General features: G+C 35.5%; 1 protein-coding gene across 3 annotated transcripts in view; it reads left to right on the top strand.

Moving 5' to 3' along the window:
* Positions 1-19,561, top strand: part of Sclt1 (sodium channel and clathrin linker 1) — a 108,349-nt gene that overhangs the window by 22,111 nt on the left and 66,677 nt on the right. Inside the window, exons 6-9 of one of the 3 annotated variants that reach the window (XM_006987463.4) lie at positions 2,175-2,310; positions 4,943-5,065; positions 6,806-6,871; positions 12,723-12,793. The exons of 1 other annotated variant lie outside the window; for it this stretch is intronic. In XM_006987463.4, the coding sequence (XP_006987525.1) occupies positions 2,175-2,310; positions 4,943-5,065; positions 6,806-6,871; positions 12,723-12,793 (396 nt within the window). The remainder of the gene's footprint in view (positions 1-2,174; positions 2,311-4,942; positions 5,066-6,805; positions 6,872-12,722; positions 12,794-19,561) is intronic. One more of the 3 variants, XM_076574039.1, reaches the window with a different exon arrangement.

The following is a 19,561-nucleotide window of genomic DNA, read 5'->3' as shown; positions in this document are numbered from 1 at the left end:
AGCATAAGAGTTGACAGAAGCTATATCCAAACCATAGCAGCAGTTGGTTTTTATGATTGGAAAATGGGAAAAATGGACTCTGTTTATTAAAGGCACTTTTGAAAATGCTACCAGGTTTGAAAGTGAACTCTGCTAATTATATCTGTAGAGAAAAAAATGAACTTTTGTTACATATCATAGCTAGTGGTTTCCAAATAAAAATAACTTATAAATTATGAGGAAAAAAAATGTTTTGTTTTTTTTTTTTTTTTGGTTTTTCGAGACAGGGTTTCTCTGTGTAGTTTTGGTGGCTGTCCTGGATTTCACTCTGTAGCCGAGGCTGGCCTCGAACTCACAGAGATCCGCCTGGCTCTGTCTCCCGAGTGCTGGGATTAAAGGCATAGGCCACCACCTCCCGGCAAGGAAAATATTTTAAGAAAAGTATACATGATACATGTTTGGGTCTAAGTACTGGAAATTAGCAGTGGCTTGGGTTATGCAGTTGTGTACAATGCCACAGTATTGGATTTTGGAAACATTTTTATGTTTGTATGAGGATATATAGTATATAGGAACTGACTATAAATAATGAAATCATTTTTATTAGAAAGATACTAAACAAAAAGTGAAAATACCTTTCTTTTGTCCTGTTTTCATGTCTTTTCTTTAAAGCTTAGATCATGTTGAAAATAGTTTTCATTTTTTATGTTTACATATTAAGGATACAAAAGGCATCATTTGTTACCTATACAAGTGCCTTTTTTTCTTTGATAGTCATATAACCCTTAGTAAAATGAAAATATAAGCAAAGTGCATTGTGCTTTGCAAATTTTTTTGATTTCTTATTTGTGCTTTTAAGAAATAAAATTTTAAAAATGGATTCCTTGAGAACTTTATGCATTGTACTTTATCATATTTATCATATTCATCTCCTCCTCCAGCTCTCCTAAGATCCAACTCCCTTTCTCTACTTACCCAGCTTTACACTCCTGCCTCTAATCAAGATCTCTTTGTGCTGCCCAAAGATTCTTGAGTGTGTGCAATGGAGCTTGGTTAACTTACCAGGGAACACACACTTAAAGACAACTGTTTAACCATGAGCTCAGATTTCAGAGACTCAGCAAGACTAAGAAAGAAAAGGTGATAAGACCTTTGCTTCCCTGAGGAAAGGTTGTTAAGCTGCAACAGAAATCTAGAGCAGTGTATCTTTTGAGTTAATGTTAAGTGAAGCAGTAAAATAGTCATACATAGTTAATCTTTCCCAAATTGATTGGATTTACAATCATTTTATATGAAGGCTTCTCCAGAGAGGGACACACTGAATGTGCACAGCAACACCTCATGAGTTCTGGACTGAATAAAGAGGGAAAGATAGAAAGCCAGATGAGTGTTGGCATTCCCATTTCTGTGCTTTCTCTGATCTACTTAGAGTTGAGTACATAGCTTTATACTTATACTACCATGGACCCACCTGCTCCATGCCTTCCCCACTGTTATATGGTCTGTATGTCATGAACCAGAAATAAACCATTCCTCCTTTAACTGCTTCTCGTCAGGTATTTGCTCACAATAACAGTAAAAGCAAATATTCACAAATATTGGAGTGCACAATTCCTTCCTCTTCCCAAATAGTCTCTCCTATTTTTATGCCTTACGTATTTCTTTAAAATCTAAATTTAACTTGAAATATTATTGTGGGTCATAGTCCATACATTTTGTTTCTTGAAGCCGAGTAAAATTCAGTTTTTGTGTCATCTGCTGATACATGTATGGGTTGGTTCCACAACTTCGATGTTGTAAATATTGCCACAGTATAAATGGTATGAAAGTGTATCTGCTATATGCTGACTTATATCCCAACAAAGTATATACTCCAGGAGTGGAATAGATGGATCGTACAGTAGTTCTGTTTTCAGCTTCAGTAGTGGCCACACTAAGTTGCATTCTTACCATCCCTGCCAAAACTTACAAAAGGAACCCTGTCTTGAAAATAATAAAAATAAAAAAGAGAAAGAAAATATTCATATTTTTATTCACATAATATTTAATGGTTAGCCCTTCTATTTCCATTTGAAGTCTACTTAAATGATTTTGTACACAGAATTATGTGTGACCCATGTTGATTTAATGACCACCCCCTAGTGGTAATTATACTGTTACTAAGATGAGTATAATGTTAACTGCTTGTCACAAAGGTTGCACAATAAATTAAAAGATGCTGTTGAAAAGCAATTGGAAGCCCTTCCCTTTGGCACAGGGATAGGAAATGACATCTGTGCAGATGATGAGACTGTGAGGAACCTTCAGGAACAATTGCAACTAGCCAACCAAGTAAGTGACATATTATTTGTAATTACTAAGTTTAAAGTCTTCAGAAATATGTATAAATCTTTGACTTTTTTATTTTTGATATTATAATTACATCATTTCTCCCTTCTTCCCTTTCCTACTCCAAACCCTCCAATATACTCTTCCTTGCTCTCTTTGAAATTGACCTGTTTTCATTCATTGTTGTTACATGCATACATGTACATACATATACACTCTAACTATAACCTGTTCAGTCTGTATAATGTCACTTGTATATATTATTTCTGGGCTGACAATTTGGTATTGAACAGACTAACAAAATTTATAGCACTTGATTTTTCTGTGACTTGAAACTTGTAATAAATACCCTCACTGTTATAAATATAGCTTCAAATATATTTTAATTTAATCCATTTGTATATTTTTGTCTTTTAAGAACAATTAATGTTAAAAGAAAATTCTAAAGAAAAGAGTAATCAATGATTTAATTTCCTTAAATTTACATGTTTTGTGTGTTTTCTTCTGATACCATTTTCAATTTTCAAAGATTATAACATAATTATCCTTCTAAAATTATACTTCCTCTGGCTTTTTTTCTTCCTTCATAGTTTTTGAAATTTCTGATATTGTGTGTCCTGTGTGTTTTATTTTTCAGTGTTTTATTTTTTTTGTGAATTTGTGCATAAGGGAACTTTATTTCACTTTATAATTTTACATCCCTGTATCTCAGGCCTTGTATGAGTTTGAATCTCTGTTCTACTTTGTAGCTCTGTAGGTTAAGAAAAAACTTTGAAACTGTTTATGACACTATCAAGGGATTGTGGTGGATCATTTGTATACTTTTTGAGTGCATGTTATACTTTAGTAATCATTTTATAGAAACTTAAAATCCTGTATTCTGAAAGTATACTCAGTATGGACCAAAAATGCCTATCTTTTAGCCCTACCTACTCAGGAATATGAAAAGTAATTCCCTAGCCGTCACCTGGAATTCCAGAGCTTAGACTTTAGAGACAAAGAATGTATGAGTTACTTTTCTCTTGTTGTAATCAAGTGTAATGACCAAAAACAACTTAAAGAAGAAAGGATTATTTGGCTTATGGTTCTAGAGAATTAGACTCCATAATGGCAGGGAAGCCATGGAGGCCAGCAGCAGGAACAGGAAGCTGAGAGATCTCATCTCAACTACACACCAGAATCAGACAGCAAGCTGAAAGTGGACAAAGATATAAACTTTGAAAACCCACCCCCAGTGATGACTTCCTCTAACAAGGCCCATCTCCTAAAGTTTCTATAACCTCCCTAAACTGCACCACCAACTGAGGACCCAGAGCCCAAAGACAGGTGCCCATGGGGACATTTATCATTCCATTAACAACAAAGAGAAAATGTTGTGTTTTGTTTTCCATTCTTAGTCAAAACATGGCAAGAACCCTAGGCTGTTTGCTGTTTTATGGTCTCAGTGGATTAAATTAGCATTTCTTAGCCTTGTGGTTTTAATACTCTACCCAGACCGCTTACCTACTATAGTATCCTAATGTACTTTTTGTGAGTTATATCTATCAATATTTAGTCTACTGTAAATTAACAGGTTTTATTTTTTGAATAGTGATATAAGCACAGGAATAGCCTTTCTACCAGACCTCAGCACAGGAATGACATATTATATATTTTAGAAAATTCCACTGTGACATAGCAGATGTCTTCCTATTGTTGTGAGCCTAATTTTGACCTCAAGATCTTCTGAAAGTCTTAAACCTTGAGCCCTCTTACCATACTTTGGTGAGACTGTATTAAAAAGTTAATTGGTGAATTAAAAAAAAAACTCACTATAAAATGCCAAGTGAAATAGTGTTACATCACGTGTAACACATAATACATTATGTGATTATAATTTTGCCAAAAGAAAAACTTAAAAAATTGTATCCCAGAAACACACTTATAAAAAATGTATAGACATGAACAGAGTCAACATTTATAAAGATTATTATATCTAAACATTAGTAGTATTTATTACCAGGACTAATACCTAAAGTTCCAAGTAGTTCTTTATTGCTTCTGTTTTTCATATTTTCCTAATTTTATACAATTAGCACTCTTTACAATCAGAAAATCATACTAAACTTTCTCTTTTAGTAATGTCAAGGCTTAATTTGCACTTTTTTTTTAGAACAAATAGAGTAATTTTTAATATGTATTACTGATAACAATTTTAGCTATTAAACCTCTAAATAAAATTTCAAAATAAGAAAATTATAGTTTTGAAATTTGTTCTTTAAATTATTATTAACATTTTTAAATCATTTTATTATTATAGTACAGTCACATGCCACATAACACCCTTTCTGTCAATGGTGCACTACGTATATAATGTTACTCCCTTTGAGTACATCACCTAGTGATGACTAGTCACTGTAGTTTGTGCTAAGCATATTTGTTATGGTCACAGAATGGTTAAACTCCCTAATAGTACATTTCTCTGAAAGTGTTCCCATCATTAAAAAATGCATGACTACCAAGTTTATATACATTCTAGTTTTACTTTGTAACTTTATAAACACCCATTTGTAAAAGAAATGTGATCCATTTATACTATCACTAAATAGCCTGCTGATACTTTAATATAAACTATCAATATTTGTTTGTTTGATAGGAGAAAACTTGGGCTCTCGAACTCTGGCAGACTGCTTCTCAGGAGTTGGAAAGTGTACAGAAACTCTACCAGGAACATATGACTGAAGCCCAGATTCATGTATTTGAAAATCGAAAGCAAAAGGTAAACCTAGGTTTCCTGATTTTCTTAAATATCAGTCAGAAATCATAAAAATCATGAAAAATAAAACTGGTTTGGAAAGAAATTTACTTAACAATAAATATATCTCAGAATCTTTTTAACAGATGAGTAATCAAAGAACTGCCTCTGTGCATGTTGTCATTTTAATGTGATTAGAAGTAAAAGATGTATTAGTTTGGGGAAGAAATAAAAGATTTTTTTATAAATTGATCTTGAGTTGTAATTGCTTAATTTCCTACCTTTTTTGAAACAAAACAAAAATTGTTCATTGAATTAGGGTGAATGAAGCAACTTGCTCAGATACAGTGACAACACTGTCAAATAACAGTTTCACACTATTAAATGTGACCTATTACTAAAATAGATGTCCAGTATGGTGACTATAAATTAATTATAATATAGTTTCATTATAGGAAGAAGTTTTATTAGATATTGAGGACGTGTTTCTGTATAAAGCAAGAGTGTTTTTATATTGAGCATCTAGTTTTTGCTTTATTCCTCTGTTAACAAAACTATTTCATAAAGACCTCCTATCCCATTGGGAAATCTACCTTCATTGTTTTTCTGTCAGTTCTTTTACTGCTAAGTACTTTTGAGTACTGTGGACAGATTTCAGTTCTGAGCATTTTCTGTAGATCTTGAGAAGTATCAGTTTAAATAAGTGGGTTCTCTTAACTCTTACTTGTGAATTCCCCAAGTTCAAGTTTGTGAATACTCTTATCATAGTGAATTTCTGCCTGAATAATCCTAATGATATTTATATGATACTGTAATTTACAAGGTGTCTTTTTAGTTTTTATTCATGTTCTGGTTTGAAGTAAGTTCTGATCTATAGAACTTATACTTCTGAGATCCAATATAAACCACTTTTAATAAAATTCTTCAAGGCAACAACTAAGCTCTTAAATTATTGTGTTATTTCCACATAAAATCATTCTTCTACTGTAGTTATATCCTTTTTTTTTTTGTAAATAACTTTACAAATAATACTTCATCTCTATTTCTCTGGTTGCCTATTAATCATGTTACCTAACATGGTAACAACCTGTTCCAACTTTGTTATTTATATAGGTAATATTTAAAAGGACCATATAGCCGGGTGGTGCCAATCCCAGCACTCGGGAGGCAGAGGCAGGCAGATCTTTGTGAGTTTGAGGCCAGCCTGGTCTACAGAGCGAGATCCAGGAAAGGCACAAAGCTACACAGAGAAACCCTGTCTCAAAAAAACTAACCAACTAAATGAATGAATGAATGAAAGGACCCTATGACCTGATCAAGTGCTTTTAAATTGGGGAACGTGGGAGCTTTGCACCCGTTGCACAATAGCCACAGTGGTTCCTTTGCACAGTTTATCTTACCCATTTTGGATGTGTTTGAATGTGTGGTTTCCAGTGTCATGCTTGTACTGTCTAGCTTTTGAAATTTCTAGTCACTTAACAAATGTTTGTAAGTGCATGTCTTTTATATTTAAAATAGTATTTACCAGTGGATAAGTTTGTACTAATGATTTTACATAAAACATAAATCAGTAGTATAACCATTGCCTCCTTTTAAATTTTCAGTCATTGAAAGTTTTTTCTTATTTATTTCACACTAAGTTATAATAAGATGAACGATAGAAGATATAGTGCTGATGTCATACAAATTTAAGTATATGATTTTGAATCTGATTTTAGTTTTATTTAAACAATACACTATGGACTCACCTTACTTTCCTATTAGGATCAGCTGAATAATTTTCAACAACTAACCAAGAAACTTCATGTTGCTAATGAGAATATAGAAATGGTAAGTAGAAATAAACATTTACTGTACCTAATTTTTATAAATTAGAAACTGTAACTATATTTATTTATGCTTATTCACAACAAGCCAATAATCATGTTATATTTATTAAAACATATAGGCAGGGTTAGGGATTTAGCTCAGTGGTAGAGCACTTGCCTAGCAAGCTCAAGGCCCTGGGTTCTATCCTCAGATCCAAAAAAAAAAAAAAAGAAAAACAAGAACATAGGCAGTATCTTTTCTGATTTTCTTACATATTCAGTAACTGAGCATACTTTACAGTACCCTTTGAAGATATAACCAACATGTATTTGAACTACATCCTAATCTGAAAACTCTCTTAGGGTATTTGACAAAGTCTCTTGAGAATAGAGTGATCTAGACCATCAAATCCTTGAATGTAATGCACATAACCTAATTTTTAGTGTTTCTTATCACCCCCAGCCAGAAATGTGATAAAAATAACATAACTCTTTATTGAATGGATGGATTGCTTCTTTTAAAAAAATTTAAGAACTATCTGTAAATTTAACTGTCAACATTAACCTAATATATATAAATTCACCTACATTTTTCTAAAACAAATACAATTCAGCCTCTCAGTTCCACTTTTAATTCTCTTATTTTCCTTACCATCTTGGAATTTTATTTTTACTCATTGTTGAGTAATAGAATCATAGCACTCTGGGTGATCCCTCCCTTTGCTTTTCATTCTTCCCTGGTTACTCTTAATTCTTGCTTATACCGAAACAATATCTATGCTTAAGAGTAGAGTTATGTCATCAAAAGTAAGTCATCCCATTTTATTGCACTGTTTTATTATCCTTTATTAAAATGTCTCTTGTGCTAACTTTTAGGATCTTCTTTGTTTGTTTGTTTGTTTGTATTATTTTAAGACATTGGATCATACTGTAGACTAGCTAGGTTGCATTTACTCAGGCTGGCTTCAATCTCCTGACAGCCTTCTTGCCTCACTTTACCTAGTACTGGGATTGTAGATATGAGCCACCACACCTGGCTAATATTTGGAATTTCTAATCATAGGTTGTTTGTGTGGTTTTTGTTTTTTAGTTCTATTACAATATATTTCTGAGGAGCCTTAAAATTCAAGCTAAATGTTCCCAGACAAAAGGATTGCTGAGTTCTGTAATTAAGAGAGGCTTTTAATAATCTATTTCTACATGGAACCTATTACTTTAACCTAATGTAACAATTATTTATCATTTCTCTCACTATATCTCCCAGGACTGTAGAAGATTCCTGCTACAGACACCTTATTGTTTCAATAACCCCTAAATATTTTTAAGGAAAGTCATAGGAAAAAGATGTTTGAGTATTCATTGGATATAGTAAACCATGGTGGTACCTTTAATTCCAGCATTTAAATCCAGATGCAAAGAAAGGCAGCTCTCTCTCAGTTTAGAACCATGCTTGTCTACATAATGAGAGAGACGCTGTCTTTATAAAAAGAAAAACTTCATAGTGTCAGACAAAGAAATACAGGGTTTTTTGTTGTTGTTTTTGGTGTTTTGTTTTGTTTTGTTGTTTTTTCAAGACAGGGTTTATCTGTATAACTTTGGAGCCTGTCCTGAACTCATTCTGTAGACCAGGCTGGCTTTGAACTCACAGAGATCCACCTGCCTCTGCCTTCCGAGTGCTGGGATTAAAGGCATGTACCACTACTGTTCAGCTCCCAGTTTTCTTTTTTTTTTTTTTTTTTTTTTGGTTTTTCGAGACAGGGTTTCTCTGTGTAGCTTTGCGCCTTTCCTGGAACTCACTTGGTAGCCCAGGCTGGCCTCGAACTCACAGAGATCCGCCTGGCTCTGCCTCCCGAGTGCTGGGATTAAAGGCGTGCGCCACCAACGCCCGGCCCCCGGTTTTCTTAATGTATATAGTGAGTGTCAATTAACCACTAAGCAAGAAGACTGTCTTGAAACAATTGTGTACAAATCAAAGAGCATTCAGAGCTTAGTTGTAGGAGCAAATCTGAGTCAAGATCAAAACAAAAGTCCCTATAAGAGATGATTAGTTCCCATTTAAAAAGATCATTTACTAGGCTCCTCTAGATGCACAGTAAAGTAATAAGTGTAGGGTAAATCAAGTTTAAATTGTAGTGAAACCTGAGGAAGGTGTCAGAGTAGAAAGAACTGACTCCTTTTCGACACATTGATTCAGCAATCTAGAACCCATTGAAAAGTTCCTGCATCCCAGGAGAAGATGTCACCAGACTCAGTAAAACTAGTGGGTTGGTTTTGGCTTTTATTACAGGAATCGTTCCCAGTGTAACACCATAAGATGATATAATAAGACTCTGTAGTTCCCAGCTTCCTCCAGAGGAAATAAGAGATTGGTGTGTACACCTAGAGCCTCAGTCTCAAAAGACTGACTTCCATCCATCTTGTTTGCAATTCCTAGACAGTGTGGTGCTGCTGGGACTAGTAAATGTCATTGGCCCTGTCCATCACCTTACTTATTACCAGCTAATGAATGAAAGCTCAGCTCTGACTTCCTCCTGCAGGAAAGACTAGATCTTTGCATCCAGCACCTTATCTTCTTTAAGCTTCCCAGAAATGTGTTAGTCTTGGTGCCTTGTGCAGCACAGTGTAGCTGCCTGGGGGGATGGAGGGTTATGATATAGACTGATGCATGCCACAGTGCCTTGCTCCTCATCTCAGAGCAAATACTATCGCTGCCATTCTCTCTGGGGATGGAAAGTAGTCCAGGCCACCTCCCCAGCTGAGTGGCGGAGGTCCTCTCTGGGAAGGTGTTGGTCATTGAAGCCCAGGATGATTCCAGTTTCTTTCATGTCTAGAAAACACAACAGTCACAAAAAAAAAAGTGAAAAAACAAAGATGTTTCAAAGTAACCACATAAATCTTCAGAAATCAGTCCTAAGTAAGGGGACAGGGTTTAGATATATATCTCTAGATATATTAGATAGAGAATATAAAAGTAACTCTTACTAAGATGCTCATTGAGCTCAAGGAAAAAAATTCATGAAACATGAACTTTGAACAAAGAAAACATTTTTTTAAATTCTGGATATAAATTATGAAACTAAAGGGCACTGTACACTAACCTGACAAATGCACTGGAGGAGTTTAGATCAAAGGAAAGAAGAAGAGAATTCAAAGAGAGGAATTAAAAATCTTAATAAATCAAATAGAAATACAGAATCAGGAATTGAAGGTAAGTTATAGAACTAGTTCCTGGTAGCAGTTAGAGATAATTTTAAAAAAATAACTACCACAATTTTCAATAACTAGCAAAATTGAAGAATTTTAAGGGAAAAAGAAGGAGCTGGGATTAAAAAAGCAAACAGAGATGTATAAAACATGTTCATTATAGCCAAAAGTTTCCCAAATCTACAAAAAGATATGGCATTCCAAGAATAGGAACCATTAAGAACTCCAAATCGGACCAGAAAGAATGTCTCCATGTCACATTATAGTTAAATGCCAAGAGTACAGAACAAAAACAAAATAGTGAAAGCTATAAGAGTGAAATCCCAAGTTGCTCCTACAGACAGACTCATTAGAATTACATCAGACCTCTCTTCTCAGGAGAAACTCTAAGCCAAGAAAACATGGGATGATTTATTTCAGTCTCTTAGAGTAAATAACTGCCAACTAAGATTATCATATCCAACATAGTTATTTAAAATCAATGGAGAATAAAGACCTTCCAAGATGAACACAACTGAAAGCAACACATGCCAACTAAGGCAGCACTAAGGAATCTATTTAAACTATCCCAAAGCAGAAATGAGGAAAAGAGAATCATGAGACCTAAGAATAATTTTCACAAGGAAAGATGAACAAATAAGAATTAGGAACAAATCCTGCATGTTCAACTCAGAAAAAAAAATGCAACCCTCTAGGATTAACATCAGCAAAAACCTATATGTGCAGTGTAGACTTCAAGCCAAAACTAATCGGAAAAGGTGAAGATTTCTACATATTGACAAAGGGAACAATCCATAAAGAAAATGTAACTGCCATTTATATGTATGCAACAAATATTGGTGTACCTAGTTTCATAAACAAGTATCACTAGATATAAAGGGATGTAATAATCGTGGGAAATGTCAGTACCCCACTCAATATCAGTAGATAGATCATCCAGATGAAAAAGTTAACACAAACTTCAGAGTGAAATTATACAAGGGGCCAAATAGACTTAACAGATATCCCCTAGATGAATAGCTACAGGTGATTGAAAGGAGCTTAGCGAAGAATTTGTCTTCCCCAGGGATGAGTACCCTAAATGGTTATCCAATCATAAGTGCCATTTCTAAAAGAATATATATATATATATGTGTATGTATATATATACATACATATATATATATATAAAAGCAACAGTAAATGAACTCAGTAGGTTGCATTTACACACAAACACACACACATAACAACAACAACAACAATAATAATAAAGAATGAGAGACCATGAATTTGAAAGGGATATACAGGATAGAATGTGGGGGGTGGGGAGAGAGAGGCAAGAAATGATGTCATATTTTAATTTTTAAAGACATTATAGAGATGTAAAAGAGTAAAGGAGAAAAGACTAAGAAATTGTGGGAGTCTGCTGGAGTCCATCTCTGACCTGCTCCCACCTATTAAAGGGTTCTTGTATGGGGGAGAGAGGAATTAGGAAATATTAGAAAGATAGACCTAGACATCGAGGAAGAGAGACAGAAACACAGGATAGCTTCGGGAAGGCATGGGTCAATACCCAACAGCCCAGTTCTGTATTCAAAAGGGCTTTTTATAATATACCAAGGGGAGAGGCAAAAGACCTCCCTCTTGCAAGATCAAAGAACACCATGCAGCCAACTATAGACCCTTCCAAACACCTGGTGAACATGCCCATGACCAAATCATCCCATTATGCAACCTTGCTGAGTAAAGCAAGTTCAGATTCTCTGACCCTGAGTAAGGTCTCACTAGTAGCCTCTGTGGGCTCCCACAAAAAATTATAATATATGGGGTAAATCTGATTGAAGCACTTTTTATACATTTAGTTGTCATAATGAAACCCATTATTTTATACAAACAATTAATACACATAATGAAAATAAAGCAGAAAAATGAAAATAAGCTGGGCACAGATGAATATTCTTGTAATCATAGCACTCTGGAAGCAGTCAGAAAGATGGAAAGTTTGAGATCAGTCTGAGTTATATAATAAGACTCTGTCAAGTTTTTTTTAAATTGACTTTAAAATAAAATAAATTGGGCCAGAAAGATGACTCAGTGGAAAAGGTAGTGTTGCCAAGACTGAAGACCTGAGTCTAATCCCTGAGACCAATGTGACAGGAGAGAACTGATTCCCACAAGTTAGCTTTTGACCTTGAAGTGCTGTAGCATGTGCCTTCCTCCAATAAATACGTGTGATTTTCATTTTTTTAAAAAAATAAACCATTTAAATTAGCCATGTTTCTAGAGCTTAATCCCGGTGATAGACATAGGTTTTATCCCACCCATGAACACAGAGATTTGCATTACTTATATCTCAGTCACATCAATATTGTTAGACTATTATAGAAGATTCAACATTCATTCCAAAATCTATAACGTTTTTCAGTTTCCCACACATGTAGATGAGTAAAAAAATCAGTCAAAGAAAGCCCTCAGACAGGAATTCAGGGTCAGGTAGTTGGAACAGGATCCATGGAAGTAAAGGTAAGAAAGGAAGACCCAAAGTTACATTTTGCCCTGAAAAAAGCGGATTATCAAGAATCTTACTTTATTTTTTGTTTTGTTTTTTGTTTATATGCTTTATCTCATCTTTGAAAATACAGTTCATAAATGTTCTAATACTGAATATTTTTGATTTGTTCTTATGGCAGACTAACCAACACTTCCTGAAAACAGTAACTGAACAAAATATGGAGATCGAGAAACTTCGAAAACATCTTAGGTATTTTCAGACATGAATTTAGTTTTTATTATTAATTATATTCTTTGGGGGAAACTTCCTTATATTGCCATAGATTTTCCCATCTGTTTTCTTCCTTTCTTTACTAAACCTCTACCACAAACACTCTGTGTATATGAGCATTGGCCATGAGAGGAGACTGAAAGCAGTCTCTCAGGAGACAATATGACATGTATGTGGAGGGATAGTAAACCAGTGCTACAGGATAAACTAACTCCCCTAGAAAAGTGTTCTACATCTTGTCTTTCCTTGGGCTTCTGCCTGAGGAGAAGGAGCTCCAAAAACCTGTTGTTTTTAGCAGATAATCACAGGAAGTACCAGTAAGGGACTGGGGAACTGAGATTGGGAAGAAAAAGATGTACCTCGTATAGATAGCCATTGACTTCCTGTCCTACTTTGCTTTCTATTTCTATGATAGAACTTCAAACTAAAAGCAATTTGGGAAAGAAAGGGTTTGTTTTAAATGCTTGCCCTTCCGTGGCACTGCCCATCACTGAGGGAAGTCAGGGCAGGAACTATTGCAGAGACCATGCAGGTGTCCTCCTTATTGGTTTGCTTCTCATAGCTTGCTCAGCCTGCTCTCTCACATACCTAAGGACCACCTGGTCAGAAGTGGTACTGCCCACAGCAAACTGGGTCCTCCCACATCAGCTATTAAACAAGAGAATTCCCCACAGATTTGCCTAAAGGCAATCTAGTAGAGGAAATTCCTTTATTTTCCCTCTTCTCAGATGACTCTTAAATGTATCAAAGTTGATTTAAAAAAAAAAAAAAACAAAAACTGAGCACATTTTTTTTTTTTAATTTTCCGGAGCTGAGGACTGAACCCAGGCCCTTGTGCTTGCTAGGCAAGCGCTCTACCACTGAGCTAAATCTCCAACCCCCTGTGAGCACGTTTTTCATCTATGAAACACTATACACCTATTAAGAGGAATATTAGGGCAGCAGAGCTACTTTCAACTTTGAGATGGGATTTGAGGTGGGATGGGGGATGGAGGAATAACGTTGCTGGGGACCAAACCCAGCGCCTTGCAGAGACTAGGCTAGTCCCTGCCACAGCTACACACTCAGCCCTAACACTGTGTCAAATAAAAAAACAAACAGATTTCAAGACAAGTAATTTTATAGCATCTAGATTTTTCTAATTTTCTATAATATAAATTCAGAATATTCACTAGTAATTATCATTGAAAACTGCTATAATGTAACATCCCCCTTTGATCTCAATTTTATTGACAGATCTTTTGATTAGTTTTGCTAAGGATTACCATTTGTCAGTTTATTTGTCCATTTCAAAGAACCCATTCTTTGTTTCATTAATCCTTTGTATTCTTTTAGTTTTCCATTTCATGAATTTAAACTCTGGTATTCATCATTTGTTTCTTTGTGCTGATTTGGAGATAAACTTTTCTAAGACTTTGAGTTTTATTATTAGATCATTTATTAGAGATCTCTAATTTTTTAATGTAGGCATTTGTGACTACAAAGTTTCCTGTTATAACTGCTTTTTTGTGTTTCCCTCAAGTTCTAGTATGTTGTGCTTTCATTCTCATTCGATGCTAAGAATTTATTTCCTTCCTGATTCCTTTAGTGACTCACTAATCATTCAGAAATGTATACTTTGCAGCTTTGGGGTAGAATAGTTTGTGGGTGTCTATTAAGTCCATTTGATCTATAGTATAGTTTAACTCTGAAGTTTCTTTGTTGATCTATTTTATCTGGATGATTTAGTTATTGATATGAATGAAATATTATTGAAGTCACCCATTATTGTTGTTTTGAAGTCTGGGTCTTTATGACCAGTAGTTTTTGATTTAATCATACTGGGTGTGGTAATATTGAGTGCACATATTTTTGCTATACTTGACTCCTTCGTTGATATAAATTGGCTATCCTTTTTTGTTTAGTTTGTTTGTTTTGCCTTCTTTTTGGCAAAGATTTTTAAACAAGCACAACAAAATGAATCAGTAAGCAATTAGGAACAACTTCAAATAATTTAAGTGATAGGGACTGGGGAGATGATTCAATGGATAAGATTTACAAGCATGTGAACCTAAATTCAGATCCCTAGCAGAGATAAAAAAGCTGAGCATAGCTGTGCATGGCTACAACACCAATACTGGAGAGGGGAGAAGAGGAAAATTGGCAGGGTTTTTGGCCTTTACCCTATCTGAGAAAATGGGGAGCATTGCTTTCTTGAGAGACCAGAAATAAGGAAGAGAGCAGTAGAGGAAAAGATTTGATGTTCTCCTCTGGCATCTACACATGTGTGCATGTGAATAGGGGCAAATATATCTATGTACACACATGTGCAAACACATGACATCTTACTCAAAATAAATAAGTAAAATTGCAGAAATAGAAATTTGCAGTGATAGATTAAGACATATCAGCAGTAGATGGCCAAGCACCAGGCCAAATTCCAGGAGTCCACTTGATAGAGAGGAGGGATTATGTGAGCAAGGGACATCGAGATCATGATGGGAAAATGTACAAAGATAGCCAGCCACAGTAATGGAAATCCATGGACTGTAGACCAATAGCTGTGGAGCCCCCATGGGACTGGACTAGGCCAGCTGGACAGGCAAGACAGTTACTTAGCTTGAACTGTTTAGGGGGCCCCCTGGCAGTGGGATCAGGATCCATCCATGGTGCATGAGCAGGCTTTTTGGAGCCCAGTGCCTATGGTGGGACACCTTGCACAGCCTTGGTGCAGGGGGGTAGGGCTTGAACCCACCTCAACTGAATATACCAGGCTCTGCTGACACCCCATGGGAGGCCTTGCCTTGAAGAAGGTAGGAATTAGGGGGTGGGTTGGGAGGGTAAGGCTGGGGAGCAGGAGGAGAGGGGGATCTATGGTTGGTATGTAAAATGAATAGAAAATTTCTTAATAAAAAAATCTCAAAATAAATAAATAAAGTCTCAGCAAAGAAATAGAAAATCTAAAAACAAAACAAAATTGAGAACTACTACACAAGAATGAGAAACTTCAATTTTTTTTGTTTGTTTGTTTTTTGTTTTTCGAGACAGGGTTTCTCTGTGTAGCTTTGCGCCTTTCCGGGAACTCACTTGGTAGCCCAGGCTGGCCTTGAACTCACAGAGATCTGCCTGGTTCTGCCTCCCAAGTACTGGGATTAAAGGTGTGCGCCACCACCGCCCGGCTGAAACTTCAATTATTTAGTGAGAATATTTTCCCACATCTTTATATTTCAAATTAATGTAAGTTAGAATAAATTATTTAGAGTGTGTGTGTATGAATGAGAGAGACAGAAAGAGACTGAAAGAGGTATGGTAATCTAGTTTCTCCTTGATAAATAGTAAGACAATTACCAAGATTATTATATAAAAAAAAAAATCTTACTGTGTGAGATTCATCAAACAAAACATATTCATGGAAATGTAGTATATCAGAATTAACATTATGAGTTTGTAGGGAATCATCATGTTGGGAATAGTTCTATCTATAAGAAAGTTTTAAAAGAGTTTTCCTTTCCACAGTTATTTTTTTAAAGGCTTATGGGCTTAATATCTAAATTAAAAAGCAAGACTTCACAGAGTTTTTAATAATAAAATCTAAAGATTTTGCTAGGAAAGTATTTCTGTTTTTAATTTTATACTTAAATTCATTTTAAGTGGTACATTAAAACATGAATAGGGTACTATTCATAGAGTAATGTTTCTTATTTTAAGTCATGGATACATTGTAAGAAAATATTTCTAATTGAATGTTTAAAATGTAAGCCAAAATAGGAAAAATTGATAAATAAGAGCCAAAGATAATTGGACAAAGACTGTGAGCAAACATTTCAGAGGTCACAGCACTCTGGAAAATGCAAGCTAAGCAATATGACTGAAGAGTTACAGATTTGAAATTTTTTTCTCAAAATTTTATATATTTACATACACAGTGAAATACCTTATGAGTGGAATCAAGTCTAAAAGCAAAATTAATTAATTTTGTATATCTTACACTCAGAGTCTGAAAGTAGTTTAATATAATATCTTCAGTTTACAAACGTTTTTACTGAAAGCAAGCACTTGTGGTCACGTGTAAAATTTCTCACATGTTATGTTGTCTTGGTACTGAAAATGTTTCAGATTTCTTAGTGTTTCTTATTTCATATTTTTGAATTAGGGATTCTTAACTTATAAACTGCTGTGCTCGGAAATTGATGTTGGGCAGGGAGATGGTAGCAAATGCCTCTAATCCCAGCACTTGGGAGGCAGAGGCAGGCAGATCTCTGAGTTTAAGGCCAACCTGGTCTACAGAGCAAGTTCCAGGACAACCAAGACTTTACAGAAAACTCTATCTTGAAAAAATTGATGTCAAAATATAAGATAGAAGTTTGGTGTGATGACATGTACCTATAGTAGTAGCATCTAATAAGTAGAGACAGGAGAATTGTGAGTTTGAGGCTAGCCCACGTAAACCCTGTCTCAAAAATAGTCAATGTGTGTGTGTGTGTGTGTGTGTGTGTGTGTGTGTGTGTGTGTGTGTGTATGTGTGTGTGTGTATACACACATGTGCATATACATATATATAGATTCAAAGTAGAATATAAAAATGAAGTCCTTTAGGATAATATTCATTTATATATGTCAACACTTTTTAAATAATTGTCTATATTCATTATAGACATTTTAGGTATAGAGATATGTATCCATATTTAGTATGTATAGTACAAGAACAAAGTATGTATTACATATATTTATTTGTTTCTAAAATAAAAACGTTTCCAGCAGTTATAATCCCTAACTTCGTTGGTCCTTGTTTCTGTGGATGGTGGCTCATTTGTAGAAGTTGGGAACTGCAGGCTGCTGTTTAACTTCAGCACAGTGGCTATGTCTTAGTCTACTATTTTAGCCAGCAGTTAAGTCTGTGCAGCTAAGGACCTGCTTCTCTGGTAGAGGCCTGCGACTAGGCCACAGTCTGGCGGGAATTCTGTTCCTGCAGGCACTGGCCCTGTTGCTGCCACTAAAGGTGGCTTTAACTAAATCTCAGTTGTTCTATTTATAAATAAGATTGGAGATTCGGCCGGGCAGTGGTGGTGCATGCCTTTAATCCCAGTACTGGGGAGGCAGAAGCAGGTGGATCTCTGTGAGTTCAAGGCCAGCTTGGTCTCCAAAGTGAGTTCCAGGAAAGGCACAAAGCTACACAGAGAAACCCTGTCTCGAAAAACAAAACAAAACAAACAGACAAACAAACAAACAAAAGATTAGAGATTCAAAGGCTGGGGTGAAAACCTGCTAGCTCAGAGAAGAGATGTAGCAGTAGCATCTAGCTAACCTTGTCTCTTTGTCTGTGTCTTCCAAAGAGAGCATCCTTTTATGCTATTCCAAATCCCTCCCGACTACTTCTGTGCATTAATCTATCTTTCTCGATGCCCTCTGACGCCCTATAATTACTTTCTGTCAGCTAGTTGCTAACTCGGCCTACTGACCCAAGGTTAATTTTATTTAATTAATGCAAATGCAAACCTGGGCTTCACAGTGCAATCCAATATCCACCAACAGCAGGCAGCCTACTTGTTCGTTACCAAGGGAATGTGGTAATTACATGTATAGAAAACTAGGCATCGCGGGGCAGTGGTGATGCACGCCTTTAATCCCAGTACTAGGGAGGCAGAGGCAGGCAGATCTTGATGAGTTCGAGGCCAGCCTGGTCTCCCAAGCGAGTTCCAGGAAAGGCGCAAAGCTACACAGAAACCCTGTCTCAAAAAACCAAAAAAAGAAAGAAAGAAAGAAAAGAAAACTAGGCATCAACAACAAGCATTGGAGTATTTCATATAAATCAATAATTGAATGCTAAAACATAGATCAAAAATGTTTACATTACACAGATAGGGATCTTTAGTATAAAAACATGTGCTAACAACATATATCACAATTTGACATGAACTTAAAAACAAAGAAAAGGAACCACCAAACACAACTGAAAGCTTTGTCATGACGGTTGAAAACAATGAGTCTTCTAACAGTGTGCTTAACTCTGAATTCAAGGCTCAGAAAAGATTGCAAGGAAAAACATCTGTAGCATAGTAGGATGACTTAGAATGCAAAGACAGATCCTGGAAGAAAGATGAGTGAGGAAATAATGACCTGCAGTCATGTACTAAGAAATAAAACTGGATATGGAAGATCCCATGTTGAAAGGTAAAATGGGAGAACTAGGGACTAGAGGTTAAAGTAAATTATTACAAGTTGGACTGGCAGACAGCATCTTAATAGCTTTTTTTTTTCTTTCAATTTCTTAATGTTATAAAGAAGCGAAGCCAAACAAGGCTTGAACTGTCTCACCCGGGGTTTCCCAACAGACTCAAGGAAGAGCCAAGTTGGAGCTCATAATCTTTTCATTGCTAATCTTAGTGAGCTGCTAAGCCTGGCTCTCAGACAGTATTCACAGCCGTAAAGAATCAAGCATGAGAGTTGATTGGAAAAGAAAGGATGATGAGTGGGTATGTTGATTTTTGACATCTGTGTGGAAGATTCATTTGATTTTTGGACATTTGGTGTAAAGACTCTACTTGAGATTAAATGAGTTGAGAATGATAATGCTAGTTGTAGTACTCTGAAGCCTAAAAGGTCTTGAATGTTGCACTGCCCAATTTTGCCATAATATTTACCAATGGTATTCTATAGCTCAACATTAACCAGTTGAGAGTTGTATACATAAAACTGTGCCTGCTTTTCCTGCCACGGATTTGAAGGAACATAAGGATAAGCAGATGCTTCTTTGAGGCAAAGGATGTT

The sequence above is a fragment of the Peromyscus maniculatus genome, chromosome 6 (assembly GCF_049852395.1).
Source record: "Peromyscus maniculatus bairdii isolate BWxNUB_F1_BW_parent chromosome 6, HU_Pman_BW_mat_3.1, whole genome shotgun sequence".
Lineage (NCBI taxonomy): Eukaryota > Metazoa > Chordata > Mammalia > Rodentia > Cricetidae > Peromyscus > Peromyscus maniculatus.
Note: the sequence above shows the minus strand (reverse complement) of the source record. Positions and strands in the feature narration are given on the sequence as shown.